General features: G+C 54.3%; 1 protein-coding gene and 1 long non-coding RNA gene across 3 annotated transcripts in view; one reads left to right on the top strand and one right to left on the bottom strand.

Moving 5' to 3' along the window:
• Window positions 1-837: 837 nt before the first annotated feature.
• LOC137478605 (uncharacterized) lies at window positions 838-3,548 on the bottom strand. Its single transcript, XR_011001702.1, has 3 exons — window positions 3,501-3,548; window positions 1,305-1,433; window positions 838-1,180 (listed from the first exon to the last, which is right to left on the bottom strand). It is a non-coding gene; the product is annotated as an uncharacterized lncRNA (long non-coding RNA).
• Window positions 3,549-8,999: 5,451 nt separating this feature from the next.
• STK32C (serine/threonine kinase 32C) overlaps window positions 9,000-26,860 on the top strand; it is a 70,414-nt gene continuing 52,553 nt past the window's right edge. The window contains exon 1 of one of the 2 annotated variants that reach the window (XM_068198386.1): window positions 9,000-9,234. In XM_068198386.1, coding sequence (XP_068054487.1) covers window positions 9,150-9,234 — 85 coding nt within the window. In that variant the 5' untranslated portion in view covers window positions 9,000-9,149. The remainder of the gene's footprint in view (window positions 9,235-26,860) is intronic. The other variant, XM_068198387.1, reaches the window with a different exon arrangement.

Here is a 26,860-nt window from a genome sequence, read left to right as displayed (position 1 = left end):
TTGAGGAGCCCCTCATACAATGACGAACATACAACTTACAAACCATATCAAAATCAGTCCTGTCCAATTTAAAAACTGGACATGAGAGCTGCATTTCAATGCCTTGGTATTTTCCAGCTATTTTTTGAGACATAACCTTTGTTTGCTGCATTTGTCTAATCACGAGTAGAGTATGTAATGATTCACAAACAAGAAATCTTAAAATACCTTTAAGCACCTTGTTTCAGTCACAAGACAGAATCATGGAATAGAAAGGTTTGGGTTGGAAGGGACCTTAGAGATCACCAGTGCCACCTCTGCTCACCCAGTGCCACCCTGCCGTGGCAGGGACACCTCCCACTGTCCCAGGTGCTCCAGCCCCAGTGTCCAGCCTGGCCTTGGGCACTGCCAGGGATCCAGGGGCAGCCCCAGCTGCTCTGGGCACCTGTGCCAGGGCTGCCCACCCTCCAGGGAGGAATGCCTATGAAGAATTTCCCCAGAGGCCCCATCATATTGTGTTTGGGTTTTTTTTCTTTTACTTTGGATAATGCCTTAGCATCTACTGACCAAGGGCTGCCTCCTTTTCCTCCTCAACATTCTCACAGAAATGTTTATTTTAGTACCACTACTGCAAACAAGCTGGTCTGTGCTGGTCTTTTCTTTCCTTCCAGTAAAAAAGTACTTTATTTGTTCCAGTTAATTACCACATACTGGGACTTCTTGTCTTCCACTTGAGGAGCGAGAAGCAAGGAGCTGTCCAAGGACACCCACAAACCTGGGGAGAAGTTAGTTTTGGTGGTCATGGCAAGGTGAGAGCAAGTGTCACTTCTCAGAGTGGCAAACCTTCCTTCCTGCACACTTCATCTGAACGGGGACAGACAATCAAGCCTCCCAACAGGTGATAAATACCTTGTCAGACAACCATCAAGAGCAGACTAATGGGGAACTCTCTCTGACAGAGCTGTCCTTCACTGTCACCGGGCGAGACACGGCTTTGTGACTGTGGGTCTGCATTTCCACTTCCCCTACAACTCCATCAAAATAGCCACCAAATGAAAATGGTACAAATCCCACATCCAAAAAGCAATAGCTCTTACATTTCTGAGGTTAAAAGAGTTTAGAAATTCACCCTGTAATACCAGCTGGACCTTTCAGTTCATCTGAGCTTCAGCAAACAACACTGAGCCTAGCTACCACTCCCCTGCACCCGAGTGAGTACCAAAAAAAAGCATCTCAAAGTCTGGCTGTTGCAATGAAACTACAGTCAGGCAAGTGGAAGATAAATACAAAAGTTACTAGATTGCCTGTATGACCAGTGATCTTACTCGTGGTAACCAATTGCACGGGGAAGCTTTAATCCTTTTAGACTGGAGAATCAGCCAAATCAGATCTGGCAGCTCCCGAAACAATTTGCCAGGAATTGTTGATAGGACATTTTCTCCCAGATGCCAGTTCTGAAAGAGAAAAACACAAACATGTTTTAAACGCAGAAAGAGGGGCTGGTGTTCCTTGGTATTTAAAATGTCACATGTGAGCACTGTAAAGGGCTCCACGTTTCTGTGGGAACAACAAGGAAAGGGCATTAAAGAATGCACAACTGCATCAATGCACATGGAAGTGATTTAGGATTTTTTCTTTAAAAAAAATAAAATCCAGGAATTAAAGACCATAGCTAAGAACCTGTAGGTTTCCCAGAGAGGCTGTGGCTGCCCCATCCCTGGAAGTGTCCAAGGATGGGTTTGGAGCAACCTGAGATAGTGGAAGGGAACCCTGCCTAGGACAGGGGGAGGGATGGGATGAGCTCTGATGTCCACCCAACCCAGCCTGTGACTCCGTGAAATGCTGAATGTGAGGGTGCAAGTCAGTCTGACACTAAAGCAGGGCCACGGCTGCTTGTCCCTGAGATCTGTCCCCTGTGCAGGGGAGAACAGTTGACACCCTCACACGGGCACGCCTGGAGCTGTGAGAACCACCCCACGGCAAGAGAGACAGCCCAGGAAATACATTTTGGGCAAACAGGAAACACTGGTCGGATCCATGCATGGGCAGCTGGAAACTGAACGCCTCCCCCAGCTGCCCCGCTGCTCCCACCTTGGCTCACTGGAGCAGCCCTGGACTGGGAGCTCCTGCCCTGCCCGGGCTGCCCAGACACTGTGTGGCACAGCATGTGGCACCTTGAGAGCTCCCATTTCACCGGAAACCTCGGAATTCTTCCAATTCTTTCAATTCTTACCCCACCCTGCAGTGCCAGAGCGTGCTGCTGTTTCACAGGAGCAGCTGGCTTCAATGCACAACTAAACTGGCCTGAATCATCATGGGGTTTTTATGTGGGTTTTTGTTTGTTTGTTTGTTTGTTTGTTTGTTTTGTTTTGTTTTGTTTTGTTGGAGGCACAAGTTCCTAAAAACCCCCTTAGCTGGAGTGAATGAGGCAAGGCACCTGTTCCTCAGCACGGATGCACGCCTGCTTTGAATGGTCAGATGCCACTGAATAGGCTTTATCTGATTTTAAGAAAAAGCAGGTATGACTAGTCACTGCATCATGCTTTTCCTGGAATAGATTTTCTTTGAGGCAACTCAGGTAATTAAGTCCTAATTACAAGCAGTATTTGTAAACCAGAGGGCAACACTCATTGTGAATACAAATGGATCAATGGCAAGGGAGTGCTGGAAGAAGTATTGCTTTGTATTTGCCCAAAACAAAAATATTTGAGTGTAATTTTATTTAAGGTTACATAAGAAAATACATTAGGATTGAAAGCAATGACATCATTCCATTAATTAAAGCAGGGATTGTTTCAGCTAGTTTTGATCTCAGCATTGTGTTTAGAATTTTGAAGCACAATAGTAATGGTAAAACAAGTTCACTGACATTTCTGGGAGAGAAAGTGGATTGGGAAACATCCATAACTTAGGTAAATCATCTTAAAGCAGGACTTTCAGTGTTCCTTTTTCAAATCTGGTTGTCCAGTTCCAGCTCCTCACTGAAGCCTAAGTTCTTTGCAGCATCAGCATAGTAACAAAATACCATTCCTTCAACATGGCACTGTCTAAGAAGATTTTATCCTAATGAGGCAGAAAGAAATAGTAGAGCAAAAGTCAATAAATAGGTCCCTCCATAGCTTCATTTGACTTTCAGCAAGCCAGAGTCACGAGCTCCAGTCCCAAAGCAGCAGCCAGAACTAAAAGACTTGAATTCTCAGAAAGCATCTTATTAAACTGCAGCAGCATATGGCCTTAATTTCTTTGTAAAACATTTGGTTAATCTAAATAAGTGAATGAGACAAGGAGAAAAGCAAACAGATGTGTAAATGGAAAGAAAAACAACAACAACAACTTAAAGGAGGCAGAATTCACCAAAAAAATTAAAGGGCTGAATTGCTCAAATAGTGCCAGAAATAAAATGGCTCTTTCACACGATGAGGCAAGGGAAAGCATTACAGCACAGAGAAAATGAAGCAGGATACATATTTGATACTGCAAAAGGCTAAACCAAAACAAGCAACTGAAGTAGCTGCACTTACCTCAGCAGCGTGGGAGGAGGGAGCCGGGCAGGAGGGAGGCAGCACTTTCATCACACTTTGGTTCAAGCACCTGCTGGGAAAGGCCCTGCAGTGCCCCGGGGCTGCTGCTGGCCCCTGCAGGGCTCTGAGAGGTGTGAGCCCCCTGCCAGCATGTTCAAACCTTGCCTTCACTGCACCAGCTCTGCTCCTGCTGCCTGTGCCCACGGCAGGTGAGCACAGAACCAGGGAATGTTTGGGTTGGAAGGACCCCAAATCCCACCCAGTGCCACCCTGCCATGGCAGGGACACCTCCCACTGTCCCAGGTGCTCCAGCCCCAGTGTCCAGCCTGGCCTTGGGCACTGCCAGGGATCCAGGGGCAGCCACAGCTGCTCTGGGCACCCTGTGCCAGGGCTGCCCACCCTGCCAGGGAACAACTCCTAATTCCCAATGTCCCATCCATCCCTGCCCTCTGGCAGTGGGAGCCATTCCCTGGGTCCTGTCCCTCCATCCCTTGTCCCCAGTCCCTCTGTCTGGGGAGCCCCTTCAGGCCCTGGTAGAGCTCTGAGCTCTCCTTGGAGCCTTCCCTTCTCCAGGGGACCATTCCCAGCTCCGCCAGACTGGCTCCAGAGCAGAGGGGCTCCAGCCCTGGAGCAGCTCTGGTGCCTCCTCCGGGCTCTCTCCAGCAGCTCCACGTCCTCCTGCCTTTGGCCCCAGGGCTGGGGCAGCTCTGCAGATGGGCTCTCACCTGAGGGGCAGAGGGGCACAAAAATTTGAACCCAAACCCAGGATGCAACACAGGTGCAGTTCTGGGATGCCAGGACAGTGTCTGGGCTGTGCCCAGCACCCTCAAGTCCTCCTTCCCAGGGCTGCTGGCCATCAGCCTGCTGCTGATTTGGGCTGGGATTCCCTGGCCCAGGGGCAGGGCTTTGTGCTTGGCCTCGCTGAACTTCAGGAGGTGCCCAAGCCCCAGCTCTCCAGCTCTCCAGCTCTCCAGCTCTCCAGCCTGTCCGGGTCCCTCTGGATGCCCCATCCCTTCCCTCTGGGTGTGGCCCCACGCTCAGCTCAGGGTCACTGTCAGTGCCACTGTCCATGTCTCTGGGACACTGAACTGTGCCCGTCCCAGCCCCAGCCCCTGAGGGTGCCGCTCCTCACTGGGTTCCACTGGGACACAGGATCACACCTTTGTGTGTGACCATCCAGCCAATTCCATATCCACTGAGTGCTCCATCCATCAAATCCCTGTCTTCTAACACAATTTACTGGTTAACTGTGGTGGTGTTAAAAGACTTTGAACAGCTGGCTCCGAGTCATTACTATTAGCATCTTTAAAAATAGAATTGGCAGTATTTACAGAAACACTAATGATAGGGAAATATGTGAAATTTCCCTCTTATGTAATGTTTATTGAAAGAATTATGTGTTCTGTTAGAGGGACTTTTAAAAATAAACATAGGCTTTTCTCTGTAGGCTTTCTTCTCGATGAAGAAGGCATGTGAATTTTGGGAATCACAGTAATATTCCTTTCATCATCTTAAGCATGTTGCAATTACAGCCATTATATTCAGGACAGGGCTTTTTAAGGAATTTAATATCATGGTATCTTGCCCCCCTTGTTTCTATGCCCAAATTAGGAGTTTCTCACAGTATTTGCCTCCTTCGCAGTTTTGTGATAATTGGTGGTATTTTTGTTTAAAACTGCTTCATCAGCTCGCTGAGACCAGATAACCATGAAGAACATAATGCTGCTTCAGGCAGTTCTATTTCTATTTACACTGGTTTTATTCAGGATAACTTCACTGATACCAGGGAACCTGATCCTGATTTTCCTGAGGAGAAAATTGTAATCATTTTGTGCCACCAGAAACACGACAGAATGAGAACTGTAACAGCTCCCAGTAGGGTACAGCATAACAAGGAAAACTCCAGGATCCGTGCTGCTTAATTGAAATGTGAGATTAGCAGTGTAAGTTTAAATATTATCTTCAGTTTCCCTCATCCTAATTTTGACACGATATAAAATATGCAGCTCACAATGCTTGCGAATGAGAACAATCAGTCATTCCTCAAAGAGGACTCATTCACTTGCAGAACAGAGGCATTTGAGAAAAGTGGGATGAAATAATAACCGATACAAATACTTTGATTAAAATAACAATCTAGGAATTTAATAAAGCATTTATTTGGCTTTATCACGTCTCCCAGTTAAATGAATGCACATTGACTTTGCCCATTGAATGTCAGTGGATTTTGGTGATGGTTCTGACTGGACAGAGTGAGTTTGGTGCAGCATTTGCAATTCGGTAAGGCTGGAGGTGATTTCATGTCTGGCAAAGTTGAAGAAAATCCTTATCTCTTGGAATCTGTGGGGAAAGAGTGAATGCAGGAAAGTGAAGGTGGATGGGAGAAGACAAACTCTCCCAGAGGTGCGAATGGTGGCTGTGCCCTTTGGCAGGCTCTGCTCTCAGCCAGGCGGAGCCCTGCGCTGCCAGCTGCCCTGCCCAGGGCTGCCCCAGCCCTGACCTGCGGGCTGGCCAGTGGCCACGCTCTGCTGGCCAGCGGTGCTCCGGCATCGGGAGCCTCGGAGAGCCGGGAGCTCCCGCCCGGAGCCGTGCCGGGCTGCTCCAGCCCCTCCCTGCACACCTGGCACACGGCAGCTGTGGTGGGCTGGGGCACTGCCCGCTGCCACCGCAGCAGCTCTGCTTTTCTAAGGTCTTCTCTGGCTTTCCAAAAGGTTTTCTCCTGCTTTCCAAAAGGTTTTCTCCTGCTTTCCCGAGGAGGAACAGAACCTTTTTGCAGCTTATTTGTCTTTTGTGATCTAAGCAAACCACCCAATCTGCTGAATGCTCACAGCTGCCAGGACTGCCAGACACGCACAGAAGTATCCCCAGGACTCCTACTGGTAAAATGCCTGATTGTCTCTTCATAAAATGTAAACCACTAAACAAGACTGGAAAACAAAGAGGAAAAACTGAAAAAAAAGGAGTAATGGGCTCTCAGTGTTTCAAGGACAGCCTGTTCCCAGTGACCCCTTTGGCCACCCAAATTGCACATTTGCCCCTTAGAGGTGCAGTCACAGCTAGAGCCAGAGATGTTTGAGGAATAAATTACTGTGAAAGTCGGCTTTTATTTAAACTCCCTCATTTCAAACACAAAGTGGTTCTCCGTTTCCCTGGAGACCGGGATATGTAAGAAGGCAGAATTTTCTCTCCATTTCCCTTTCCTACACTGGACCACTGTAGAGCAGGGTTTGGATTTTCCTTTTCCCCTCTTGCAGGACTGGCATCGATTATGACTGGTCATTTTCCTCAGGTGACTGGAGTTGTGTCACTGAGGTGGGTGACCTGTGCTGACTCCCAACATGCAGGTGTTGCTGAGGGGATCAACATCTTTTGCTGCACGTTCCTTGCTGGCTTTAAAATTGGTGTCAGACACGAGTGCCCAATGAACAGAAAGGGAGCCTCTTTTCGAGTTCTTGAAGTAGAAAACTATTGCAATTAAAATGAATACAATTCTGCTATAATAATGGAGCACTGAAAAAAGCAAACAAAAAACTTACAAGATCTTTTATTTGTCTCTGACACCTGTTTAGGAAGGTAAAACCACTTAGTACGCTGCTCAGTGAAGAATAAATTGAACAAACCCTTGTTGCACTGTCTGCCTCAGCACGGGGAAAAAAATTAGGAGATGGAGTGGAACGAAACCCCCCTCTGGCATGAGGACAAACACATCCTTATGTCCCAATCCGATCTTGAACATTTATTGGGAAAAGACTGACTCTGTGCCTTGGATTTCATTGTCCAAATGTTAGTGGAGAATGAGAAAGAAATGACAACTGATTGGAGCTGTTGGATGACATCTTTCATACTTTTCCTACAGAACGTAAAGGCAGGAGAAAGGAGGGAGGAAAGCTGATAGCTCAGAGATTCACAGTGTATTCAAACACAAACCTATACCCAAACAAAGCTAAAATTACTGCCTTGTGTAAAAGTGTTCTATCTTTTTATTTGAGAGCAAATTCTTTCTGATTTTTCAAAGAAATACTCTTTGAGAACTATTCTTTACCTTCGGAAAACTGTTCTTAAATGATACCTTTCCATTGTAATCCTTTTACAACTTCCAGGCTCCTTGAAATAATGATTGCCTCCTCACACACGTTCTGTGAGGAGCACAATAACTGATGTATCCATTTCAAAACATGCTGGGAAAGAAAACAGCATCAATTTTAAATGAAAACTTGGGAAACAGCATGTCAGGAGCCACGAAAGTACTGCTGGTGTAACAGCTGTGGTCTACTGGCTCAAGGGCTGTCCCTTGCCATGCTGTTTCTGGCGTGGTCTGCTGGCACTGAGAGTTGTTTCTGAGATGCTTTTCATCAGCCATTCCACGAGACATTCTAGCTCAGCAAGCCACGGAAACCCAAGTCATGAGCATGCTTCAGCTCAACAGTCTCATGAGCAAGACCGACTGCTGGGGCTACACCTGGATTGGGGCAACCACTGGTCTCAGTGCAGGCTGGGGGATGAGAAGGCCGGGAGCAGCCCTGGGAGAAGGAGCTGGGATGCTGGTGGGCGAGAGCTGGCCATGCCCCAGCTCAGGAGCCAGAACCCCTCCTGTGCTGGGCTGATCCCCCAGCGTGGGCAGCAGGGCAGGGGGGGAGTCTGCCCCGCTCAGGTGAGACCCCACCTGCAGAGCTGCCTCCAGCCCTGGGGACGCCAGCACATCGGCTTTTTGGAGCAAGTCCAGAGGAGGCCATGGAGGTGGTTTGAGGGACGGAGCACCTGTCCCATGAGGAAAGGCTGAGAGAGCTGGGGCTGGCCAGCAAGGAAAATAAAAAGCTTTGTGGCGACCTAATCGCGGCGTTCCACTGCCTGGAGGGGGCCTACAAAAAGGATGGAGAGAGACTGTTTGTTAGTGCCAGGACAAGGGGGAATGGCTTCTAGTGTGCTCCGATATCGGGAGTTAGCCCAGGGACCGACGCAGGATGAGCGGTGTGCGCTGGCACAGACACCGCCGAGCGCGGACAGGCTGGGCTGCGGCGCAGCGCGGTGGCGGGTCCTGCCCGTGCGGTCTTTGTCAGCGAGATTCAAACAACGGGGCCGGGAACAGCGGGCCGGGCGGGGCTCAGCGCGGGGAGCCGCGGGGGCCGGCCCCGGCCCCGGCCCGGAGCGCCGCCCTCGGCACGGCCGCGGCCGCAGCCCCGCGCCCGGGGGATGCGGGCGGGGCCGGAGGCGCATCCCGGCCCGCCCCGCTCCCGCCCCCGGCCCCGCTCCGCCCGGCCCGCCCCCGGCCCCCGGCCCCGGCCCCCGGCCCCGCTCTGCTCCACCCCACTGCCCGCATCCCCCGGCCCGCTCTGCCCGGCTCCGCTCCGGCTGCCGGCTCCGCTCCGCCCGCATCCCCCGGCCCGGCTCCGGGCCTCGCTCCGCCCGCATCCCCGGCCCCGCCGCTCGGCCCCGCCCGCCTCCCCCGGCCCCGCTCCGCTCCCCCGCTCCGTCCCCGCCCCGCCGCGCCGTGGCCGCCGCGGGCAGCGGGCGGGAGGCGGCGGCGCCGGGCGCTGCCATGCGGGCGGGCGGCGCCGGGGCGCGGGGCGGCTGAGGGCGGCGGCGGGGCCGGCCGCGGGAGCCGCCGGGCCGGCGGGGAGAGGCCGCAGGGCATGCCAGCCGCCCGCCCCGATGTTTCACTGGAGCAAGTGGAAGAAGAGGATGGGAGCGAGCGCCTCCTCCTCCAAGAGACCCGTCTTCGACGAGCGGGAGGACGGTGAGTGCGGACCGAGATGCTCCGGGGTGCCCGCCCTGCCCGGGATGCTCTGCTCTGCCCTGCCCCACCCGGATGTCCAGCTCCGGGGCACTCTGCCCTGCCCTGCCCTGCCCTGCCCCGGCGGCGCCGTTGCGGTGTCCCGGTGCCCAGCCCGCGGTGCCCAGCCCGCGGTGCCCTGTCCCGGGCTGCCCTGTCCCGGGCTGCCCTGTCCCGGGGTGCCTCGCCCGGGGTGCCCTGTTCCGGGGAGCCCAGCCCGGGGTGCCCAGCTGCCCTGCCCAGCACTGGGGGCTGCGGCGGGGGCCGTGCCCGGCTGCGGGGGTCCGGCCGGGCGTCGCCTCCCCGCAGGACGCAGGGACTCTGCCCACGGCCACCCCACGGGCGCGGGGCGGCCGCCGTTAAAACGGGGGATGGGAAGGGGGCGGCGAGGGGACAGTTCAGCAGCGAAGTTTCAGTTCGTGCACGGACAGCGCCGCTTGGACCGGGGAAGGGCCAAGTGCTGCCGGCATCAGCGCCCGAGCAGTGCTGCCAGTGCAGAAAGCTGCTTTGGGGTTTTTCCCAAAATACAAGCTGAGGGGGGGGAGTGTTTAGGAATACGCCGTGAAATACCACCGCTGCATTAGAAATCTCGGGTGCAGGGTGAAATTTCAGAGGAGCAGAGGAAGGAAACTTTGACTGTGGGTGGGGGAAGAGTCGGGAGAGCCATCGGGCCAGCAGGCGAGTGCCGGGTGGCCGGGGCAGTCCTGAATGCTGCGTTGGCCCTGTGGCATCAACCGAGCACACACGAAAATCCCTGTGTGTGGGGGGTGCTGAATTGTGCACTGGATAAACCCGGAGTTAGATGTGTTAGTCTGGGTCTGAGCGCAGTGATGTGAGGGTCGGGGTCTGCTGGAATTCCCTCGGTGAGGAGACCACACCTGTCTGTTGTGCTCCGGCAGCTAATGGGTTAAATCAGGCAAACTTTTCCTGGCACAAGAGCTGGTTATTTCTCCAACATGTTTTTATTAGCAATTCACACTGAGCAAGCCGAGTAAAGACACTTAAATCAGAGGCTTCGCTGCAATTACATTCTGAAAACAATTTTTTTTTTTTCTGAGAGGCTTTTAATTTTACCCTGAGCCTGTGTGCAGCCAACCAGGGTGGGTGAGCTCTGCAGCTGAGTGGCTACTGACAGGAGCCTGGGAACACCAGGTACTTTCAATCAGCGCTTTCACTGTGTCCCAATTATTGGCACATCTCTTCCTTGATATCTTCTGCTTTTCCATAATTCCTTGTTAGAGTGTGCTCAGAGCAATTACAGTGTTGTTCCAGTGAACTCATATTTACTGTCATGGCACGGTTGCTATGGTGATCTCCTAAGACATCCCAATAACTTCCTTAGATAAAGAAGCCAGCTGATACTTGGGTTTGTGTGTGACATAATGTGGAAGACTTACTAGTGACAACAATATAATGAGAAATCAATTGAAAATATAAAAAAGGAAAAGACATACATTTGGTATGTCAAATTTTGCCCATACGTGGTTTCTTGTGATGGATCTCTACACAAGGATGAGCCTGACTGCTGAAATCCAGCAGATAATCCCTGATAATTTCACCAGGGTGTATGTAAATAGAATGGTAACGTTTATTGTGGTCACTGGTAACACAACCACTACTAAAATCATAGTCCAAATCCTGCAGACCTTACAGTCTTTGTCCCTGACTCCCTGGGGACTGGTTTTGGACTGCACTGAGTCACTGGTTCCTGCCACAGCGCTGTGGCTGAGGCAGCGCACAGGGGATGTCCTGGGGGTGAGCAGCCATGTGTTTGCTCTCTCTTGGTGTGAAACACCTGGCTCCAGAGGCTTCTCCACTGCTTACCCCTCTGTTAAGAATTGCCATTTCTCCTCGGCCTGCACCTGTGCAGCCCCAGCTGCTGCTGCATCTCTTGTGGACCAGTGCAGGAGCTCCTGTGTCACACCCCTCTCTCTGGGAGGGCCACGGCTGCTGCTGTCCTTGGGGGGATGTGTGGGTTGAGCTCTCCGAGTCTGACTCCAAGGGTAAACTTGGTGTTCCAGAGTATGTCCTAAGGACCTTCTTTCAACCCTCTCCACTTTTTCAGCATCTTTTCTGTCAGTGCTTGGCTGGGCTTGTTCTTTGGCAGAGATGGAAGCTGGTGCTGGTTCAGCCGCTGTGTGGGGCTGGCTCCTGCTCCACCCAGGGCCAGGGCATGTGGAGCTGGGCTCTGGGGAGCCGTGCCCAAGGGACAGCTGTGCTGCTCCCTCCTTGCTTCCCTTCCTGGCCGCTGTGGTGTCCCCATCCCCATCCTCCCATTCAGGAGCCTTCCTGTGGCCGTGGTGCCAGGTTCAGGTGTGCTCAGGTGTGCCTGTTGCTGTGTGTTGGGCACAGCACACCCGTCTGACACCTTGGGGTGCCCTGCCTGCTGCAGCGTGCACACCGTGCTGCTCCCTGCTTGCACACACAGCCTGCCCGGGATTTCTGGGCGTTTCACAATTGGGGTTCAACTACCAGGAAAGCTGACTGTGAAAGGACAGTGCCTGTGTGTTTGCGTGTGCTTCCAGGGGGCCCTGGTGTGGTGGAGATGGGTTTCTCTGGCTGTGGGAGCCGCTCTCCAGCTGGTTCCAGTCCCACAGAAAAGCTGGCAAGCTGCACATCCATCAGCTGGGAGGGAGCTCCAGCCTGTCCAGCTGGAGATGCTGCCCAGGGATGCCTTTGTGAGAGCTCGGTTTTGGCGAGGTGTGTTGTACCCTGTTCATGAACAGAGAAACTTAATGAATGGAGGGGAAGGAGGAAAAACAAAGTAAGGGGAAAAGTAAGGGAAGAAGAAAACAGGGCAAAAGAACAGGAGGGCTGCAGGGTGGAGCACTCAGAGTTGTGTGCTGGAGTAAGGTGGGCTCAGTGAGCTGGAGTGAATTGTAGTGGGCTTGTGGGTTCTGCATTACCACCGTGGGCTGTTTCCCATCAGGAGAAACACACCCTTGTCTGCAGGGACTTTTCAGGGTTTGTTATTTATACCTGCAAGGATTTTTTAAAAACTCCTCACTCGAGGAGTGGGTTTGTTCTCCAACCCCACAGAAGGGTGGGCACTGCCTGTCTGCTGGCTGAGGCATGTCTCTCTGTGCAGGGCACGGGGCACTGGGGTGTCTCACAGAATCACAGAATCCTTTGGGCTGGAAAAAGCCTCCAGGATCATTGAGTCCAAGCTGTGCTCTGAGTGCCACGTCCAGTCCTTCCTTGGGCACCTCCAGGGATGGGCACTCCAACCCTCCCTGGGCAGTTCCAATTCCTGACCCCCTTTCCATGGGGAAATTCCTGTTGCTGCCCACCCTGAGCCTGCCCTGGCCCAGCCTGAGGCCGTTCCCTCTCCTCCTGTCCCTATTCCCTGGGAGCAGAGCCTGACCCCCTGGCTGTCCCCTCCTGGCAGGGAGCTGGAGAGCAAGAGGAGGCACAAAAGTCATGAGGCTTGTTTGTCATTTGGGCAGGAATTTTGCTGTTGTTCTGGGAACCAGCCAAGCAAGTTTTATTGACATCTCCCTCATTTTTAGAAGAAAAAAAAAATCTTTTTTTTTTTTAGATTTATTTTTTATACCAGGCGAGGAAAACCTGTAATTGTGAAGCCAATGGGAATGTTTCAACCCAGATATCTGAAAACTGCTTAGCAGAGTTGTTGGGCTCAGGCACCAGGGCTGAGCGGGAGGAAATACAGGGCACACTTAGTGCTATTAGCATTGCCCACAGTTGTGTTACATGAGAGAGGGGGAAACCACAGCAAGATTTATCTCTCTATGAAATTATGTCTGAAGAGGAATTTCAAGAGTGCATTTTGGATGTGGTTTCTCCTGAATCAAAGTGGTTTACTAAAAAAACTGTGTGTAAATATACATGAGAATCTGCGAAGCCATCTGCTGCTTTGTGCTTTGCTGTGCCTCCCCTCGCTTACACGAGCCGAGTGGTCCCGGGTTCCTGTCCGTGTCCTGATGCTGAATTAGTTTTTTCTGCTGATGTACAAGGATTTAATGGTGCAGCCCAGTGACTTCCATTGTGATTAGTATTTTGTCTTAATCACTTTTCCCCCCAGCTCTTCTTTGACTCTGCCAGAATGCAGATGTTGTTTTGTAAGGGGGTCAGGTGCAGGCACCTGTGTTTATCCTACTTGCATCGAAATCACCTTTTAAACACGTTTCCAGCTCTGTAGTTCATGGATGAAGCTCTCTCAGTAAAGCAGCCTGGCTGTGGGAAGTGAGTGCTCAGGGCTGGCCCCGCTCAGGTGCAGTGTCTGCGGGTGTCGTGTGCTGTGTCTCTTCTCGGGGAGCAAGCTCACATAACTCTGGGGAGAGGCAGGAGGCCGGGGCTTGGGGCTGAAAGGCAGCGGCAGGAGCAGGCAGTAGCACCTGGGGCTGTGCGGGATGTGCGGCGTGTGGGGCTGTGCGGGGTGTGCAGGTGTGCGGGCTGTGCAGGTGTGCGGCGTGTGGGGCTGTGCGGAGTGTGCGGGATGTGCAGCTGTGCAGGTGTGCGGCGTGTGGGACTGTGCGGGCTGTGCAGGGTGTGCGGGCTGTGCGGAGTGTGCGGGATGTGCAGGGTGTGCGGGGTGTGCGGGATGTGCAGCTGTGCGGGCTGTGCAGGTGTGCGGGGTGTGCGGGCTGTGCGGGCTGTGCAGGGTGTGCGGGGTGTGCGGGATGTGCAGCTGTGCGGGGTGTGCGGGCTGTGCGGGCTGTGCAGAGTGTGCGGGATGTGCAGGGTGTGCGGGGCCGTGCTCGCTCTGCGCTCTGGCCGCGTGAGTTGGGTGTGGGGCCGGGCGCTCCCCGGGAGCCGCTCGGCGATCGGGCTCGGAGCTTCCGAGCGGGGAGCGCTGCTCCCGGAGCTGTGCTTGTGTGGGCAGCCCTGACAGCCCTGCTGCCGCCTCTCCGGCTGCGCCTTCTGCCGAAGGGCCCGGCTCCGGGCACCCGCGGGGCTGCTCACCCCGCGCTGCCTCCCACCGCTCCCATCCCGGGCCACGGCCCCCTGGAAACGGGCGAGGAGCTGCGAAACCTGCGGGAGCCGCTTCAAACAGTGCCCGTGTTCACATCAGTGCGCTGCGGCCCTGGGGACACGCAGCGGCAGCGGGAGCGGGCAGCCCTGCCCAGCCCTGCCCAGCCCTGCCCTGCCCAGCCCTGCCCTGCCGTGCCCAGCCCTGCCCTGCCGTGCCCAGCCCTGCCCTGCCCAGCTCTGCCCTGCCCTGCCCAGCTCTGCCCTGCCCAGCCCTGCCCTGCCCAGCCTTGCCCAGCCCTGCCCAGCCCTGCCCAGCCCTGCCCAGCCCTGCCCAGCTCTGCCCTGCCCAGCCCTGCCCAGCTCTGCCCAGCCCTGCCCTGCCCAGCTCTGCCCTGCCCTGCCCAGCCCAGCCCAGCCCAGCCCAGCCCAGCTCTGCCCTGCCCAGCCCTGCCCTGCCCAGCTCTGCCCTGCCCTGCCCAGCCCTGCCCTGCCGTGCCCAGCCCTGCCCTGCCCAGCTCTGCCCTGCCCAGCTCTGCCCTGCCCAGCCCTGCCCTGCCCAGCCTTGCCCAGCCCTGCCCAGCCCTGCCCAGCTCTGCCCTGCCCAGCCCTGCCCAGCTCTGCCCAGCCCTGCCCTGCCCAGCTCTGCCCTGCCCTGCCCAGCCCAGCCCAGCCCAGCCCAGCCCAGCTCTGCCCAGCCCAGCCCTGCCCAGCTCTGCCCTGCCCAGCCCAGCCCAGCCCAGCTCTGCCCTGCCCTGCCCAGCCCAGCCCAGCCCAGCCCAGCCCAGCCCTGCCCTGCCCAGCCCATCCCTGCCCAGCCCATCCCTGCCCAGCCCTTCCCAGCCCTGCCCAACCCAGCCCAGCCCAGCCCAGCCCAGCCTGGCCTGGCTGTCCTTGCGTCCTGCAGCCCCTCCTGGAGCCTGGCCCACCCGGGGCGGCTGGGGCAGCTTCGGGCAGCTCCCGGACCTGCTGTCCTTGTCATCTGCCCCGTGCCGCTCAGGGCTTCAGTCCTCGCAGGGTGACAAGCTGTTTGTGTTCCTGCCTTTGCTTCCCCTTCCATGGCAGTGAGATGTCCAACGTTCTCCATGGCTTTTCAGCTTGGGATTCCTCCCCATAACTTTTTGTTCCAGGGGTTGGGACCTTCAGGGAAACAAGGGCATGCTGCCAGACAGTCAGAGGTTTGGGGGAGCAGGGGCGTGGAAGGATGGGGAGCAAAGCCTGACCTCCCTTTTTCTGTGTCCTTCGCCTCTGGGGGAACCCAAACCCTTCTGGCCAGGTTTGTGACAGGTCTGGGGACATCCTCCTGTGCTGCTGGGAGAGGGACCTGGGAGACAAATCCAAGGATCAGGAAAAGTTTCTCTCTTCTGAGGTGATCAGTGCCATAAATCATGTGCTGGTCTTGGGGCAGTCAGCACGGCCTCGCTGTGCCCCCATGTCCCCTGGCCATTGTCCCTGCTCCTGCTGGCCACGCTCCTCACAGAACCCGGCTCTGTCACCTCAGCTGGGCAGGGCTTACAAGGCCTGGGCAGGAAACACTGCCCTTTTATTGGAAATCTATGGTCTAGTGCCCAGAAAGGCAGCTGTAAAATCCCAAATACTACTTATTTGGGGTCAGATGCAGATGTGTTAAGCTTCCATGCTCCGCACACCACTGACTAGAGTGTTCCCTGCCCAGACTGCAAGGAGAACATTTCCCATAGCCTGACTTTCATGGCTGTGGGTTGGGAGCACAGATGCCTTCCCTGATATTTAAACACAAGGAAAAAAAGCCTTTTTGTATTATCAAAGTAAGTAAGCGGGGGGAGGAGGGAGTGGGAATTGCAAGGAGGTGTCAGCAAAGCTGTGTTTAGTGTTGCCAGCAGGGCTTTGTTCCGGCTGCCCCGGATCTGGGGTGCTTTGCCCCTCCATGAGCTCTGTGTCCCCGGCGGAGCCACTGCACCTCATTCCCGCCAAGCACGGAAAGCTTTTCTAGGCATGAAGCTTTGCAGTGTGCCACGTAATGCAGAAATAGGTTAAATCCTGGGAATTCTGCAATTTCAAGTCATGGAGGTGTGTGGTTCCACGGCAGTGTCAGGGTTACTGCTCAGAGCTCTTTAATGACTGTGCTGTCCCTCTCCACCCTGCTGGCCATGGTGCCTTCATAGTGGTGCTGGCTCAAGTCTCAAGAAAAGCCATTCTCGAGGGGCTCATGTGTCTGTGGGAGACCTGAGGAGAGGAGATCGGGGTGAAATGAGTCCTCAGGGCAGCCGAGACTGTCTGCATGGAGCTGGAGAAATGGAAAATAAACAAACACAACAGCAATTTGAAGGACATTTGATGGATAGGGAGGGACAAGGGCAATCAAGGAAAAGTCACTGGAAGTACCATTCAAGTGGAATATTAAATCAGATTACTACTTGGTGTATTCTGTGGAGGCCACAGTCCTCATGACTAGCTTGGAATGGGCTTCCTGTGATTTGGGAATAACATGCAGGAGCACGTGGCTGGGGATCTGCCCACCTTCCCCCCATGTCCCCGGTACTGGCGTGGTGACCTTCCCAGCAGGGCTGGCATTCCCCGGTGCTGCAGCTGTGCTTTCTGGGCTGCAGGTCCCAGGACGTGGAGCTGGTGGAGGGAGCAGCAGAGGCAGCTGCGGCCGGGAGAGCTGTGCTGGCTGCGGGGCAGCACAAGGTCACCTCCTGCCGTGCCTGCTGGAGTGGCAGTGAGCAGCACCCGACAAGGAAAACCTTCCCAGAAATGAGGAAAGCTGCTCTTTTTGCAGTTTGGTGCTCTCACCATCTCCCACTGGGGTGCTGAGGTGGTGAAGCAGCTGCCTGGGCTCTCGGTGTGTCGCATTAGGGGAGGAGGGGTGTGGAGCTGGTGGGTGCCCACGGGCCCACACGGGCTGGGGAGAGCCTGCCTTTCCTTCTAAATATTGCTTTATTTCTTGTGGGAACGCCTGGAATGGAGCGTTGCTCGACCCCAGGGGCGTTGTGCCCTGGCTCAGGGCTGGCTTTGCACCCCCTGTGGGCACAGGGGAGTCTCTGTGAGCTGACGCGGACAGGGCACGTTGCTGAGCCCGTGGTTCGCGGCAGCCTGGCATGTACGAGCTGGCCTGACTTCTCCCACTCCTCTCAGTGGAGCTGCTCTCCAGCTGGGAGGGCAGGGTCCCTCAGCAGGCTGTGGAGCCTCGCGTGGCTGCAGGGGCTGTTAAGGTGCAGTGTCCGCGCCTGCCGGCACGCCTGTCCCGGGCCACCCGTTCCTGATGGCTGGCAGCTGCCGTGGGGGCTGCGGGGTCCCGGGGGTGCCACGGGGAGCGTGGAGGCTCCCAGGGGGTGTTCCTCCCAGCGTGGTGTGTGCCAGCACCTGCACAGGTGCGTGCCAGGGCGGGGATCCGCGCCGGCTGGGCCTGGCTTGGTGCTTATCTCCTGAAGTAGTGTCGGGACAGCTGGGGAGCGGCTCAGCTTCTCTGCACAAGAGAAGAGAAACGTCAGCGTCCTCTTTCCCTCTGCCGCTGTTCTTCAGGAATGAAATTGCTTTTGGTGACAGTTATGGAAAATTAGAAGTGCTTGGGAAGTGCAGGAGCAGCGGTTTCTGAGCACTGCCAGGCCATGAGGAGTGACAGTGTGACAGTGTGTGAGTGCTGACGTGTTCATTGACATCTCAGGTGCTGCTCAGGGCTCTCCCAGTACCTGGGGTGCTGAGGAGAAGCAGGCACTCAATGATGTTCAGAATTATGTGCCTTGCTGCTTTGCCTGTGCCCATGAATCCTTACAGGCCGATGGTTAGCCCTGCTGTGTAATTAAATTAAATTAAACTGCAATGTAATGTCTTTATAGCTTTGTTGATGTTTCTGGAAGCTGATCAATTTCATCTCTTAGTCCAGAAAATACCTTTTCTTGGTTCTAGTGGCTCCAGCAGAGAGCTGGTGGGCTCCTAAGGCTGGTGATGCCTGAGTGACTTTCAGGGTAACCTGCAAAGGGCTGTCCCAGCACAGAGTTACCTTATTGTCCAAATCTGCATTTGGTTACACCTGAGCTGTCCAAAGATACAAGTGATATTTTGTATTTATGTGGATAATATGTGCATTGGAGCCCTGCAGAAAGCGCCCAGAGTGGCTCTGAAGCAGAGTGGGGAGGGCAGGAGTGAGGCTGTGGGAGCACTGCAGGCACTGCTGTGTTACTTTGGGTCTCCATCCCTGCCTGAGCTCTCTTTGCTCAGGAAAAAAAAATTATTTCTCCTTTTCATTATTTCTCCTGACTATAACCCCCTCCTACCCTGCGAGAAAGAAAATGCACAACTCAACAAAAGTTGTCACTGCTTAAAATCCTGGGGTGTGATTTGTGTCCTGGGATTTTCGAGGGATCACGTGGTGGCAACAAAAGGCCATCATATGAGTATGTCAGATATCCAGGGTGGGGAAAAAAGCAAAGGAACAGGGAAACTTGGTAGAAACTGGGAAGAAACTTCGATTGAGAATGACCTGTTGGAATGTTTGGGAACCCGAGAGCTGAGGCACTTCCCAGCAGCAGCAGAGAACAGCACTGGTGTGTAGGTGGGACAGTCTGCAGAAGGCACACACTGGTTCCTTGCAGAATTCCTGTATTCTTCATTCTGGTGTCTGACAAAGGTCAGAGAGGTGGGCTGGGCAGGCTTGGGCTACAGCTCAGCTTCCTCCTCTGAGCAGGCAGTTCTCTGTGAGGATGAGGAGAAACATTTCTGGGGGCGGGTGAGTCTGCTCTGGGCCCTGCTGCTGGCTGGACCCCACTCCACCCACACTCAGTGTTCCACTGTCAGTAGGATGTAGGATATAGGATGTAGGATATAGGATGTAGGATATAGGATGTAGGTCACCTCCTGTGTGAGGGATGTGGCACGTTAGAGTGCCCTGTGAAACAAGTGTCACAGAGTCCATGGGAGAGCCACGCTCTGCACCTTGGCTTTTTGTGCACTGGTTCCAGTCTTAATGGGAACTGGCAGGCAAGACCAGCCAGCAGGGAACACAGAAAATGATACACATTATGTTTGGATTGTTTGCACTGCTGGAAAATGTGCTTTATGCTTCACAGAAAATAGGGCCAAAGCTTGGTCCCAAATAATTTGCACTCTGAAGGCTCAATGCTGCATATGGGAAGCACATGAATAATTCATACACAAGCAAACAGGCCCCATGATTTCATATTCAAGCCTGATTCTAGATTTGCTCAGAACTTTGAACTGGCATGGATTAGTGGCTCTTCCAGCACAGAAGAGGCTTGGCAGGACATTCAGCACGAAACAATCCCCTCTCCTGGCTGGTTGTGCGTCTCCTTGTGTGTCAGCCCTGCTCGGGAGGACTGGCCGGTGGCTCTGACAGTGTCCAGAGCTTGGTGCCTCGTGTGCCTGGTGAGCCTGGGAACACGCTGGGCTTCCTCCCATACGCTCTTTCTCCTGTAACCAGCACCAGAGGTTTTGGGGAGGCTGGCGTGGGTGCAGGCGGTTGCCGTGAGCCCAGCACGAAGCCCTGAGCTCCCCGAAGTGCAGGCAGGAGCCGCGCCTGGTCGAGGAGCGGCTCGTGCGGTGGGCAGAGGTGCGGGCACGGCGGCAGTGGGCAGTACCGGGGCTGGGCACGGCGGCAGTGGGCAGTACCGGGGCTGGGCACGGCGGCAGCGGGCAGTACCGGGGCTGGGCACGGCGGCAGCGGGCAGTACCGGGGCTGGGCACGGCGGCAGCGGGCAGTACCGGGGCTGGCAGCAGCAGTGCTGCGGGGCGTGCGAGTGGGCCTGGCTCACCCCTCCCGCAGGCACCGGCCCATCGCGGGCTCTCGGGAGTGCTGAGTTTGGGAACAGCTGGGCTGTTCACAGGGAGCTCTGGGTGAGCCGAAGGGCACAGAGGCGCTGGCGTCGGGGGGCTAGCAGCGGCCCTGTGCGGTGCTGCTCGGTCCCCCCGGCTGGCCCTGGCTCCCTGGGCTCTGCTGCAGCTCCCTCAGGAGCCAGGAGCCAGCTCCTGCTCCAGCACGGGCTTTGCCATGGTCCCTCGGGAGTGCCCTGAAAAGCAGGGACAGCCCTGTCCCCAGGGGCTCTGCGGCCACTCTGGTGCAGCGTGGGGCGAGTGCAGGGCCAGGGCACTGGCAGGGGCTGCTGCTCTGCTCCGCTGGCTTTTATTCCATGTTAAATGCCACAGCAGGAGCATCGCAAGCAGGTGTCAAAACAAGCACAGCTGCAGCGAGGCAAACTTGGGGATTGATTAATGAATAGTTTCAGCCTGTTGTGTGTTTCTCTACATGGCTTTCTGATGTAAAGATCAATCTGTGAATTTATTTAAAAAATAGCAGGTTTCTTTTAACTAGAACAAATTGCCTCTGTTTATCAAAAGGCTGAGTAACATCAACAAACAGTTCAGTCTGTGTTGCCCCTCAGCGCTACTTGGGAAATGATTTTAGTTAGTGCTTCTTCTGGCCTTGGTTTGGATTTTTCCATGCTCTTAGCTTGGCATCTCCAAAGGCACCCCTGCCTGCCCCGCTGCTCTCTCCAGAGGCCCCTCTGCTCCTCCTGCTCTCTGTGCTGAAGTGGGGTTTTTCCATGGCCAGCTCTGCTCTTGCTCTCTCGCTGGGGCTGTCACTCCCTGGGGTTTGCTCTGTGGGTGTCCCAGGGCGGGTGGCAGGGGGCAGACGGGTGGCCCTGGTGCCCAGGGTCAGAGCTGGGGACGCTGAGCCAGCACAGCCCCAGGGCTGTGCCCAGGCAGCACGCCCCGAGGAGCTGTCAGGGTGAGTAGGGGGCTCTCCCCAGGGCCAGCCTGCCCCCCTGCAGCCCCCCACGGTGCCCACCCCAGCTGGAGGGAGGGCAGGGCCCTGCTCCCCGAGCTGCTGCGAGGCTGGCTTCCCTCTCCCTGTGGGCGACCCTCTGCCAGAGATGTTCTTTCTCTCCTGTGCTCCAGAGAATTTCTTATCACAGAAGTAGGTTGTCTGCGCTCCCCAAAGAATTTGAACTTGGTGAATAATTCTGTTTGACATCTGCTGTGAATTTGGGTCTGCTCTCTTCTTGTGGAGTCAAAATGAATCCTGGGTGGTTGTGGCCACCCGTCCTGCAGGTGCAGGTGGGTCAGCCCAGTTCCTGTGAGCTCGGGTGAGGTCTGCCTGTGGGGTGAATCTGTTCTGACACCTCCAGAAGAAAGAACAGGCTTCTTGTTGACTGCAGGGAGCACCAAAGGGGATCACTGCTCCCACCTGGGGTCAAGCAAAATATCTTCAGGTATTCACACTCCCTTGTGGTTCTTTTTTTCCTTCCCAGATTTACTGTCATTGCCAGCGTGTGTCAGTGATACCCTCTCATTCACACTGTCTTGCTCCTCGTTTTTCCTTCTTTGCCCAAAGAGCCTCTTCCATTGCCAGAACTGTGGGAAATGCCTGCCCAGCTCAATGAGTGGCAGAGGACAGACCTTCATGTGGGGACACCAGTGGTCCCAGAGACACCAAAGCCCTGTTGGTGCTCTCCAGCCTCGGGCCCGTGGCTCCTGGAGCTGCTGGTGGTGCTCAGCCTGCCCGGGGCCCTTGGGCTCCCTTCTGAGACCCTGGTGAGCTGCTGTCCCTGTGTCTGCCCTCTTCAGCTGAGTTTCTGACAGGAGGGAGGGCCAGGGCAGAAGCAGCATTTCCACAGCCCTTCACTGCAGCTGCAGCAGCTCTGCCGAGCAGCACATCCACTGATCCCAGCCAAAGGTATTTTGGGAGCATGTCTGCTGCTCACGAGCCTCTGGGACAAAGATAGGACCATGTGCCTGAAATAGCACCCTGGAGCCTGCACACCCCACCAGTGGCTGCTCTCGAGAGGGAAATCCAGAGTTTGTTTTCAAGTCATCATCACTGTGTTGACAACGCTGTCGTGAGGAAAACGGTCTCAGCTGGGAATGTCTGAATTAAGTCCAAGTGCAGCGTACACACACACAGTGCACACTGCTCACCGCCCAGTGTGGGCACAGAAAGGAAACTGCCTTTGGAACAGGTGTTTCACACAGAATCCCAGAGTCACTGGCGCTGGAAAAGCCCTCCCGGCCCATGGAGTCCCAGCTGGGCCCCATGCCCACCCTGTCCCCAGCCCAGAGCTCTGAGTGCCACCTCCAGGAATTCCCGGGACACCTCCAGAGATGGGCACTCCAACCCTCCCTGGGCAGTCCCAAGGCCTGAGCACCCTTTCCACGCCATGGAGGAGGTCGGGGTGGAGGGTGTGCATTCATCAACGTGCCCACGTTAAAAACCACAACTCCAAACCAGACATCACTATATTTTCATGGTGCTGATCCATCCAGTTGCCAAGAAATGAGCATAGCTGCCACTTCAGCTCTTTTTCAGGATGTTTTTTTCTATTCTTTTTATTTTCTCTTTGGTGCTCCAGTGGTGTGAAATGCTGCAGCAGACACCATCCTTCAGTGCAGTGTGTGCAGCAGTGCTGGAGTGCTAGAAAACAAGGAAATGGCATTTTGAAATGAAATGTCTCTGCCGTTGCAGCTCTTGCAGCTCAAATGCAACATGGCTGGTGCACAGTTTGACTTTTTGGTGTATTTTCCCAGTATTCTGGTAGCTGTCAGCAGCCCCAGTGACACCGCAGGAGGAACAAGACTGTCTTTCATGACCCACGATGAATTTGCTGGTGTGGCAACTAGTAAAAGGCTCTTTAGATGGAAAACCAGAAGCAGCTGATTGTAGAAAATATTCTTGGGCTCTCTGTGTTACAAAGAGTTGTTGTCCTAGGGCTGTTACATATTGTAGTAAACTGCAATGCTTCTGGATAGATTTGGGAAAAGCAGTGATGATCAGGAGACATAAAATAAATGATGGAATAGGTGATATCAAAGAGAATGAGGTAGGTTGTTCCCCAAAAGACCTGTGCTTGTCTCAGACCTCTTAAACCCTGTCGTGTGATTTTAAAAAAAAGGGATTGCTGAATTCTGTCTTGTTATCAACAGTTTTAAGTTCTCACTTAAAAATGCTAGTGTGTGATCCATCACACACTGGTTGTTGCAGTGAGCCTAGCAGTTTTGTCACAATACCTCGCTGTTTGTTGCTGCCTAGAACACAAAAGTTAAACAAGATGTGGGTGGCTCCTTCTCTTCTCTGCCCTGAGCAGCTTTTGTGGCTCTCCTTGGGTGCAGAGAATAAACCCGCCAGGTCTGAGGGCTTCAGTTACCTGTGGTGATTGGATTTAATGTGGCTCTTTCTTGGAAAAGTGTTCTTAATTATTAATATTGTTGGGGTTTTTTCTATTAATTAATGTTTTAAGTCTTTCAAGCACAGTGTCAGGGCCTTCCCAAGTGCTGTGGTACTGAAGTTAGCCGTGGTCTGTCTGCTCTGAATGTCCTTGTGAGCACAAAGCCCTGTTGTTTTCCCTTCTCCCGGGTGGCTCCTTCCCCGCAGGACGCAGTTGTGCATTTGCAGGAGGGTGGGATAAGGTTAGAGCACGAAAAAGTGCATTGGATTTCACGTTAGCAGCTGGTGCATGTCTAGGATGACTCGTGCTGCTCGTTATTCTCTGTATTTCCATAGCAACAGGACGGGCTGGTCGGGGCCAGGCCGGTGAGGGTGAGGGCAGGGTCCCCTGTGCCACCACAGCCCTGGCACGGGGGACAGGCTGGGCTGTCCCTCAGCACAGCTCTGCCCGTCTGTGCACAGCCACCCACTCGTGCTGTGTTTCCCTGAGCAGGCCACAGCCCTCCTTACCTTTCTGTAAGTCTTTCCCTTTGCCTTTGCCTTCGCCTTTGCCTTTGCCTTTGCCTTTGCCTTTGCCTTTGCCTTTCCCTTTACTTTACTTTAACTTTACTTTACCTTTACTTTAACTTTACTTTACCTTTACTTTAACTTTGTCTTTACCTTTACTTTACCTTTGCCTTTACCTTTACTTTGTCTTTACCTTTACCTTTACCTTTGCCTTTACCTTTACCTTTACTTTACCTTTACTTTACCTTTACTTTACCTTTACTTTACCTTTACCTTTACCTTTACCTTTACCTTTGCCTTTGCCTTTACCTTTACTTTACCTTTGCCTTTACCTTTACCTTACCTTTACCTTTACCTTACCTTTACCTTTGCCTTTACCTTTACTTTACCTTTGCCTTTACCTTTGCCTTTACCTTTACCTTTACCTTTACCTTTACCTTTACTTTAACTTTGTCTTTACCTTACCTTTACCTTACCTTTGCCTTTACCTTACCTTTACCTTACCTTTACCTTTACCTTACCTTTACCTTACCAGCCCCATCGGCCGGGCTGCCTGCAGGCCCAGGAGCGAGGCTGGGCACTCAGACGTCTCGGAGTGACTGACCAGCAGTCCTGTCTCTCTCCCCCCGGGGCCCTTTCGATTCACACTGTTTATCCGCACACCAGCAGGTTGTGGTCTGGCTCCGCAGGCGGCAAGCCGAGGCAGAGCGCAGCCCCCTGCAGGGAAGGAGGTCTATTCTCCCTCTGCCCCTGCGAGGACAGAAACCCTCCTGCCTGGCTTGCCAAATGAAATGCAGATGAAAAATCCAAACCCCACAATTCCTATAAAGATTTGTAGGGATGGTATGTTTAGTTCAGCGCTGGCTGCTTGTGAGGGATCATTCCTGTGGATATTCTCAGTTCAGTCAGAGAGAAAAGGAGAGGTTTCTACCAGGCTGGGCCTGGGGAAGAGTTGGAAAGGAATGTAAATAATTCTCTGTCTCTCTTGTTGTTCACATTGTTTATAGTTATGTTCTGCCACCGTGCGCCATTCACAGCGCACCAATGGTGTGAGATGGAAGCCACCCTCAGGTTTCAATAGCACACAGATAGTGCCAATCTCCTTGGCCTTGGCCAAAGCTGGATACAGGCAGGATTCTCTCCGGAGCTGTGGGTGTGTCTGACCCGTGCTCGGCGTGTCTGACCAGAGGGCCTCTTCTCTGCCACCAGCCACAGCCTTCTCACTGCGTGGGGAAAGGTCACATCTGGAACTGCAGTCAGGAGCAATCATTAAACACAGCACGTTGCCTGTGGTGCCACAATTACAGACATATTTGCAGAAGAAGTAATTCTTTTCTTTAGGATGGGGGTGTACCGTGGGTGTACCTATCCAGGCAGGTTCCCTTTCTGGCCCTCAGGTGCCCCCAGCCTGTCTCATGCTGGTGTTCTCACCAGGGTCTGCTGTGAGGAGTTGTGACTGGGGCTGTTCTGACAGACCCAAGATCAGGTTTCCCATGTGTGACCGAAGTGGGAGCTCCATTCCCCAGGATTGTTTTTAAACCTTTCAGTGAAGCCCCACTGCTTGCAAGTTCTTTGTGTCTCAGCACCGTGCAAATGCAGCACAAGGTTTGCTGCAAAGTAGGTCTCTACACGGTGTTTGTTGGTGCTGGGCTCGAGTAGAGCTGTGCAGTGTTGTCAGATCCCTGCCCTACATACCTCAGTCCCTTCCTGCAGTGCTTCCAGGGGGATTTTTGGTCCCTCTGGATGTGGTACACCTCTGCCTGCAGGTGAACTCCTGATTGTTTTGCTGGCTCTGAGTGCAGAGGGGTTTGCCCAGGTGGTCACAGCACAGCCCAGCAGTGATGCTCTTGCTTAGGCTGTGCTGGTTTGTCCTTGGTGGTGAGTGTCCCTTTGGGTCACAGCGTCCTCTCTTTAGGCTCGTGGGTGTCAAGGTTCGACTGATGAGTGGAAGTGGCCCATTCCTCTGTAGGGACCACCTGCTGCTCTGGGCTGGGAGCCCCAGGCTGTGCTGTGCCCTCATGCTGGACTTGTGCTGCCCACATCTGGCATCAGGAGCATGTGGGGTGTCCTGGTAGGCACCCCTGCAGCCGGTGTGCTGGGGCATGAACTGGGGCAAGAAGGAAAGGGAAAACGGTCCCTGATTCTGCTGTCGGAGCTTCTGCATCTTTTAGACTGATCACTCCACGTGGTTTTAAACTCGTCCCTCTGTTGGTCCCTCTGACACCGGGGCTCTCCCAGTGCTGTGCCCTAGCTGCCCACTGCATCTCAAACCTCTGTGGGTGTCCAGCCTGGCTGGGCGGTGTCGCCTTGGGTGGTGTTAAGGGATCAGTGTGCCCCAGGAGGGAGACACACACAAACCCTCCTCTGGCTCCCCCTCTGGGAGCCCAGTGGCTGTCCTGGAGCAGCGTGGCCGGCGGGTCAGCACCAGGGAGGTGGTTTGGTGCCACACAGACCCAGCGACCTGGCTGAGATCACTCCTAATTAAAGCACTCTGTGTTTGGAGGGCAGCGAGGTGCCATTGAGAGGCACTCTGCTGAGGCTGCTTGGGTGACACTAATTACTGGCAGTTAATTAAAAAGCAGTTGAGAGGAGAGCTCTTTGAGTGAGGGCACAGGGTGCTTGTTGGGCTGATCTCATTACCGTTGGTGTGTGACACCACTGGCTCTGACCCATGGCCCTTCCATGCCCGATGGAACTCGGGATGTGCAGCTGGCAGCTGCTCCCAGAGCCCGGCCATCACCACTGGTCACCCAACCCCACCACCCTCTGCCTCCTTCTGTCCACCACATCCACCCCTAACACCTGCATTCTCCCGTTTCCACCGCAAATCCACATCGCCAAATGAGCAAAATCAACGTTGCTTGCTTGTTTTGACAATTACAGTAGAGATCTAATTCCGCTCCTTCCTCGTATACTGCTGAATGTCATGTGGTGTGTTAGGCGTAAACAAAGATGTTCTGCTAACGTGAGATATGGTTATTAAAGACACACGGTCAG

This window comes from Anomalospiza imberbis, chromosome 8, assembly GCF_031753505.1.
Source record: "Anomalospiza imberbis isolate Cuckoo-Finch-1a 21T00152 chromosome 8, ASM3175350v1, whole genome shotgun sequence".
Taxonomy (NCBI): Eukaryota; Metazoa; Chordata; class Aves; order Passeriformes; family Viduidae; genus Anomalospiza; species Anomalospiza imberbis.
Note: the sequence above shows the minus strand (reverse complement) of the source record. Positions and strands in the feature narration are given on the sequence as shown.